The 7,257-nt window shown below is 47.4% G+C and overlaps 1 protein-coding gene across 1 annotated transcript; it reads right to left on the reverse strand.

Annotated features, from left to right (window-relative positions):
• Positions 1 to 4,737: 4,737 nt before the first annotated feature.
• LOC123086493 (uncharacterized) lies at positions 4,738 to 6,887 on the reverse strand. Its single transcript, XM_044508260.1, has one exon. The coding sequence runs from the start codon at positions 6,310 to 6,312 to the stop codon at positions 4,867 to 4,869; it is 1,446 nt and encodes a 481-aa protein (XP_044364195.1). The 5' UTR covers positions 6,313 to 6,887; the 3' UTR covers positions 4,738 to 4,866.
• Positions 6,888 to 7,257: the final 370 nt, after the last annotated feature.

Consider the following 7,257-nt stretch of genomic DNA (forward strand, 5'->3'; position numbering starts at 1 on the left):
CTAAGGGCGGCTAAGCGGCCGCCAAAGCTGAAAGTAACCACACATTTTGAAGATTGCGTCTGTCGCATGTCGGAGAGGCACCTTCTGAATAACAAGCTTATTGCGAATGTTCCAAAGCATCCAGGCGAGAACCCCACGCACAGCCATCTAATATGGCGGTAGTGGGTAGGGGAAGCATTGAGCTCTGCAAGTAAGTCGGGGAAGTTGGTATTGCAGCACCGTCCATCGACCGTTTTGCGGAAGCAAGCCCAGAGGAACTGGGCAGTAGAGCACGAGAAGAAGATGTGGTTACATCCTCGATCGTGCTGCAATTTCCTCTTCGAATAAACCTCGTAATCGTAAAAAAAGTGGGTTTTTTAGTGCTGGGCCTAGCAAAAGAGAAATCGCCGTATACTAGGCCCTCCAACTTCTTAAGAGGTTTATCTAAAAGATTCGCGATATAACTAGGAAGACCTTTCAAATACCACACATGAGTCACGGGACATGCGAGTTTGATGTATCCCATTTGATATCTTCGTATCCGAGAATCCACAAATTCTACCCCGCATTTTTGGCAAAATCTTTCGTCTTCGTTTTCAGCTCCGCTCGCTCGAGAATTGCCACAAGCGCAAATCCCGCTTTTTATGGGTCCAACACAGATGGGACACATCCCATCGCCCGAGCCGATGCTTGAGGACTTCAACCCCAGAGGGCAGGCGTCCATGAATCCATTGCCACAGGAAAATTCTGATCTTCAGAGGTAGGCGGATGTCCCAGGTCAGGCTAAAGGGCTCCGGGGCTGCCGAGGGCGCAATGACGGCATACAAGGACTTCGTGGAGAAGCGGCCAGACGGCTCAAGGCGCCAGGAAAGGGCATCCAGGTCCTCCTCGACGTTCATCGGCATAAGGGCGATGTCTTGTAGGAGGGAGTCCCAAGCAGCCACCTCGAGGGGGCCGAAGGGGCGTCGGAAAGTGAGACGCCATAAGTCAATAAGGGTCGTCTCGATAGAGACCCGAGGGTCGGCCGCAATGGCAAAGAGTTTTGGGAATCACGCAGCCAGGGGGGAGTCCCCTAACCAGCGGTCGAACCAGAACAGGGTCGAGGACCCGGATCCAATTGAGATGGACGTGCCGATGCGAAGGACTGGCAGAAGCTGGATCACGGACTGCCAGAACTAGGATCCACCCGTACGCTGGCAAAAGGCAAGAGGCTGGCCCCGAAGATACTTATTACAGATGATGGTAAGCCAGAGGCCTCCCTCCCCATTGGCGATACGCCACAGCCAACGGGTCAGGAGAGCAATGTTCATGCACTGAGATGACAAGATCCCAAGGCCACCCTGGTCTTTGGGTTTGTAAATGTCGAGCCAGCTCACCATATGGTACTTCTGCTTGTCGCCCTCACCAGCCCAAAAAACCCTCGGCTGGTATTTGGCAACCTCCTGATGGAGGGTCTCATGGAGACCGTAGAAGTTCATGAGAAACCAGAGAAGGCTAACAAGCAAAGAGTTGATTAGGATTACCCTGGCTGCTTTCGATTAACACCTCCCCCTCCAGGGTTCAACCCGGTGTTGCATCCTAGTCACCGTTGGGCGGAGATCAGCAACGGTGAGCCTGGAATCACTAATGGGTATCCCCAAGTAAGTCGTGGGGAAGGAACCCAGGCGGCAGTTCAACCGGTCCGCAATGGATAAAGCCTCCTCCGAAGGATAGCCAAGGACCATCACTTCGCTCTTATCGAAGTTGATGGTGAGCCCAGACATCTGTTGGAAACACAGGAGGAGGAACTTCAGGTTGGCGATGTCGGACGCGGAGCCCTCTACCATAACTATGGTGTCGTCCGCATATTGGAGGAGGGAGACCCCTCCCCCACCCACTAGGTGGGGGACTACGCCGCGGATATGGCCGGAAGCTTTGGCCTTATCAAGGATGACCGCGAGGGCATCGACGACCATGTTGAACAGAAACGGGGAGAACGGGTCACCCTGGCGGACCCCAGGTAAGGTGGGGAAGTAAGGCCCGATCTCACCGTTGATGTTGACCGCCGTCCGACCGCAGGTGACGAGTTGCATAATGCGGGTCACCCAGCGGTCGTCGAAGCCCTTTCGAAGCAAAACTTCCCAAAGGAAGGGCCAATGGACAGTGTCGTAGGCTTTGTGAAAGTCGAGCTTTAGGAAGACCGCGCGGTGGTTCTTGGCTCGGACTTCATGGAGGACTTCGTGAAAGACCTGCACCATCCAAAATAAACCGGCCTTGGATGAAGGCGGATTGGTTGGGGTAGGTGATAGAGTCCGCTAGAAGGGCCTTGGATGAAGGCGGATTGGTCTGTTTTCAAGACAAACAAAATACAGATGCAGGGTCCGAATGTAAATTCAGAACTAGCCAGAATGATCTGGCCCTTACATCATGTCTCTCAACTAGACTTGACCTATCATAAGGACTAAAAAGCATCGGTCTTCAAAAGTAAAATCCTTGCCAGCCTTCGATCGAACAGCATTGGGCACATGCAACATCTTGCCTACGCTTGTAGTTAGAGAAGACATGCCATTTCTGGTAGTGGTATAGACACGCCATGCCAGTGTATTCTCTTGATTTCCTGAACAGCATCATCAAGATCGAAGAGGTTGTTATTCTACTGATGGTCGGTATTAGTGGCTCTGTATTATTCAACTTCTTTCATACACCTGTATCACCAAGGCATAAGTGTTCTTGGTCGAGCAAATTCCCGCTGATGAGTGTTTCCATCATAGTTTTCATCCATCTTCCTGCGCATATGTGGCTTGAACCTGCACAATGCCCCCATAGCATGTGTAAGTAGGAATCGATTAAAAAGATCTACTATTATGGAGTGTAGTATTTCGATGAACAACACGACATTCAAATATTTACTAGACACATATCCAATCTTTTGTCAGTGCTGAAATTCTTAGTCCAAGTACAAGGAGGCTGTTTTACAAGATCGCAGAAGATATGAATTGTGTAAACCCACGTCAAAGCAACCACGTTATTTCATAAGCAGCAGTACTTTTTCACTGGCCTGCACTATGAGATTCAGATGTCCCATACAAATGTCTGGTCGAACCAAACTATCATTCACGAGAAATGATCGTTCAAATCATTAGTTGTGATCCCTGTAGATTTTAATTTTAATGTTTGACTGTCGTGGCCCCTTGTTCAACCTCAACATGAGATCAAATTCATAGCTGCCTAGGCGCCTTGGAATCTGGCCCCTAGAATTTTTTTCCTTTTTTTTGGCAGACTGCGCCAACTTGAAATTGTAGTGGAATATTGGATCCCCAATGAGCATGAGATGGCGTGATGGCTGCCGCTTCAGGGTTCTGCAATTCCTTCTCACCGATGGTACTCGTGCTCCGCCAAAACAGATTCTTCTCTACTATTAAAGATATCGTTATACACTGAGTGCATCGATGATTGTGAAGGTGATACTCGGAATTGCATAAAGGTAGTTTCTAGACTAGTTTGCAGGGAAAACATTTGGAGTTGTGCCACCAGTTTCGCAAGTGTTTATGCTCATGTTTTATATCGCCAGTTTTGGCGCTTTTCAGACTTATTTTTTTTCGACTTCTGCTCAGTAGTTTATGAGCTATTTCAGACCTTAAGACTTTGTTACATTTTTATTTAATAATATGCCTGCATGCATCAATTGATGCAGAGGCCGAGGTCATCCTCCTTTTCAAAAAAAATGCTGCAATTTTGCCGACATGCATACTTCTGTTTTTATTTTTAACCAAGACATGCACATGCCTTGCAGGGAGCATAAAATTGCATCGTATACAAGGAGAACAAATGTACACCAGCTAAAAAAATAGTGAATTAGCACGGGTAGGCGTACCTACATAAGATGCCGACCACAGTAACTCGTCCGAAATGCTTGCCAAAGCATGAAAGAACCGTATTAAGTAGCCCAGGAGCAAGAGTGTAATTTACATAAAATCTTCAGTTATCTTCAACCATGGACAGGGAGGGGAAATAACAAGTACTCTCATCCTTGGAGTGCTCCCCATGCTCCAACTTCAAAAGATTCAATTTTAAATGTTTCAAAAAATTATAGAAAAATATATGAATGTTTACAAGGAATGCGACTACAACTCCTAAAAAATTCAGGTCCAAACTCTAAATGTACATTGAGAAAAAAAAGTGAAATCTAGCATGAATAGTGTCATAAAAAGACAAAAGCAACATTTGACACTATTCACATCTGAATTTGTCTTCTTTGTTTCTGAATGTACATTTTGAGTTTGAACCTGAAATTTTTAGGAGGTGTAGTCACATTCCTTATGAACATTCACATTTATTTTCAGAATTTTTGAAACATTTAAAAATTCATGTTTTACACTTGGAGTATAGGAAGCACCCCAAGGATGGGAGCACCTGATATTTCCCCTGGACAGGGATTAGCAATTCCACTGACAACATGTGCCGATAATACTTAGAAAATGATGTCACGTTCAATGTCTAGTTAATGAAGAACATCCCAATTAAATAAATGATCCAGGGACAGTGAAAGCATCAGAAATACATAGTATATCATACTGAAGAGAATAATAGACCATTCTACTCGATGGTTACTACGTGGCTTGAACTTTCAGTTTTTTTTCCCGAGAGTACGCAAATCATACTTTCAGTTATAGAGGGGGTGGGGGGGGGGGTATCAAACAAACAATATTCAGCAAACCAAATTGTTGTAGAGAACCATCATTTCCATTCCTATTTTTTTTCGACCATAGTTTTATCAGATACAGCAAAGAATGTATGGAAAAAAGAGATAAACGGAACATGCTTCCGTTGTCATAGCATCGGCCTGCAAAAGAGTGACTAATTTGGTCAACAAACCCAATAATCAAGGTACATAATTCAAAAAACTACCTATTTGTACATTGACTGGTTCATCACTGTAAAACTGGGTGTTATCCATATGGGACTTGGGCAGCTGCACCAAAGCGGGGACACAATTTCCTCCCTACTGGCATCTTCAAGGTTGAGAACACCTATATCCCGGGGATTCGTCTTATACATCCAATTATATTGCTCATCATCTGCGAAATAGACACAATTTGCCTTCAGTTGCGGATATTCTTCAGCACTAAGGCATATAGGCTGGTTACGCCCAAGAAACAACACGTTATGATGCAAGCTATTTATTTCCACGAGCTCTTCTGCTTCCATATCAACTTTGTGTAACCAGACTTTATTAGTTTTAACTATGAGCTCCTCATAACCCGCATCTATGAGTTCAGCCTTCCTGCAAACTTGCAGCAGACCGCCCCATGGACCCTGAAGAAGGTAGAACTGCCCCTTGTACTCAGAACTGTAAATGGCAATCTCATCTGCAATTATATTCCTCGTGACGGTACGACCAGTGAGGTCAAAAGCATCCATTCGCCCGGCTCTTGTGGATGCATACAATAGACCATCCATGTAGATGCATAGATCATAGTCCCAACCCGGCGGCAGCGAGGTCCACTTACAATCTCCTACCCTTGCAAACGAAAGCTGACGTACTGGACCATGGATGAGAACCGCAATATAGCTTCCTGTGGACGGATCCGGAAAGATAAATACCCTGATGTAGACATGGTCACGAAGCTTGTCGGGAGCATGGGGGAACATTTTGGGACCAACCATTTCGGGGTCTAAGTCCGGATCGTAAAGTTGCTGCCGCAATTTATACATAATAACTGTGCCTGCATTGTCAAAGATTGGCTCTACATAACCAATGGTGACCACCGACGGGAGAGCAATCTGCTGGCCGGTGACCGGATTGATAAGGTGTAGCTCAGACTTGTCATCCGCGGTAACTAGCCAACCATGTGATGACCCAATAAGATACCTGTTGCGGATGGGTGGATCCGGGAGAGTTAAATTGTAGACCCTCTTCTCTGCGAGGCTGTAGAGACAAGCTACATTCTCACCAGCAGATTCAGAGGTGTAGAGGAGGCAAGGCGTTTGAGGCCGTTTGTACAGCTTAAGCTGGCTGCAGAGGCTGGTATACGCGGAGCGCCAGGAGGAGCTGACAGAGGCCGCACGCATGAGGTCGGGTATCTCCAGGAGTGAAAATATGTCCATCAATACATCCTGCGGCAGCTCCGGCAAATTTCTCACCACAGTTTCAGTTTCCATGGGTGGTGAGACCTTTCTCAATACATCCTGCAGCAGCTCCGGCAGTTTTCTCAACACAGTTTCAGTTCCCATCGCTGGTGAGACCTTTCTGAATTTCCCCAATGAAGCGGGAGAAAGAGCCAGGAGCTTAGGCAAAATTTTCAGGCCAAAATGAGCAAAGCTCGTTATCCTGGCTACGCTACAGACCTCCATTGGAGCAATTGCAAAAGCAGGTCTTGTTGGAGAAGAGTTGCTTCAGCGGCAAACCAATTGGACTTGGCTTGTATCTAATCTGATGAGAAGAAGCACACCGAGGGCTGGCTGCACTTTATATCCAGTCGAGCCGAGGCCTCACCTGTGATCCGATTAGAAGAAGGGAGTCCGGATCCAGCGAGGATTGTTGCCGTAGAAACTCCAAAAAGATCTGGAATTCGAATCCGAGCAATTACCGCAAGGGCTCCCGTCGATTGCTCCACTGCGCCTCGGAAGGATGCCCCCCAACGATGGGAGAGGAGAACCAACTAATTGCCCGCCGCAGTGTAGCCCGACGGCTCGGCCGTCCCAGGATCCGCGAGAAGGCAGAAGGTAGCGCCGGCGAGCTTGGGCTTCGTCGGCGGCGGTAAACGGGATGCAGGAGGGGTGGTGAGATTAGCAGTGGAAGGTGGCGGCGAGAAGCTGCTTGGCTCCGCCGTCTTCGTCGCAGGCGGCGGCGTTGTGGGGGCAGGTTGCCTTTGCAGAGGTGAGCGGAGAGGGCGTCAGTTATGCGACCGAGCACTGTGTGCTCCGTGCGAGCGAACGATTCCTTTTTCATTTTCTTTTTTGATTTGAAAACTTTCGCGCGAGCGAACGATTCCTTTTTTTTTATTAGAACTTCCGAGCCAGCGACCGATTCATTTCAATCGCGTTGGAGTGCGTCGTTTAGTAATTTTTTTCTGTCTGATAAATTTCAGAAACGCTTCCGCTCAACCGATTGATTATCTCAGTTCGTTCATCGCCTCCGTGATCATTAGATCTGCCTTTCATGCTGCCACGGCTAAAGCAATGTTCTTCTACTTCACGCCCATTCTTAACTCCGCCAAGCCAGGACCGTTCACCATCGACCTCATGGCGATGCATGTTGGTCCCTTTGAACTCTCACTTCTAGAAGCTTCTTTTTTC

Source organism: Triticum aestivum, chromosome 4A (genome assembly GCF_018294505.1).
Source record: "Triticum aestivum cultivar Chinese Spring chromosome 4A, IWGSC CS RefSeq v2.1, whole genome shotgun sequence".
Lineage (NCBI taxonomy): Eukaryota > Viridiplantae > Streptophyta > Magnoliopsida > Poales > Poaceae > Triticum > Triticum aestivum.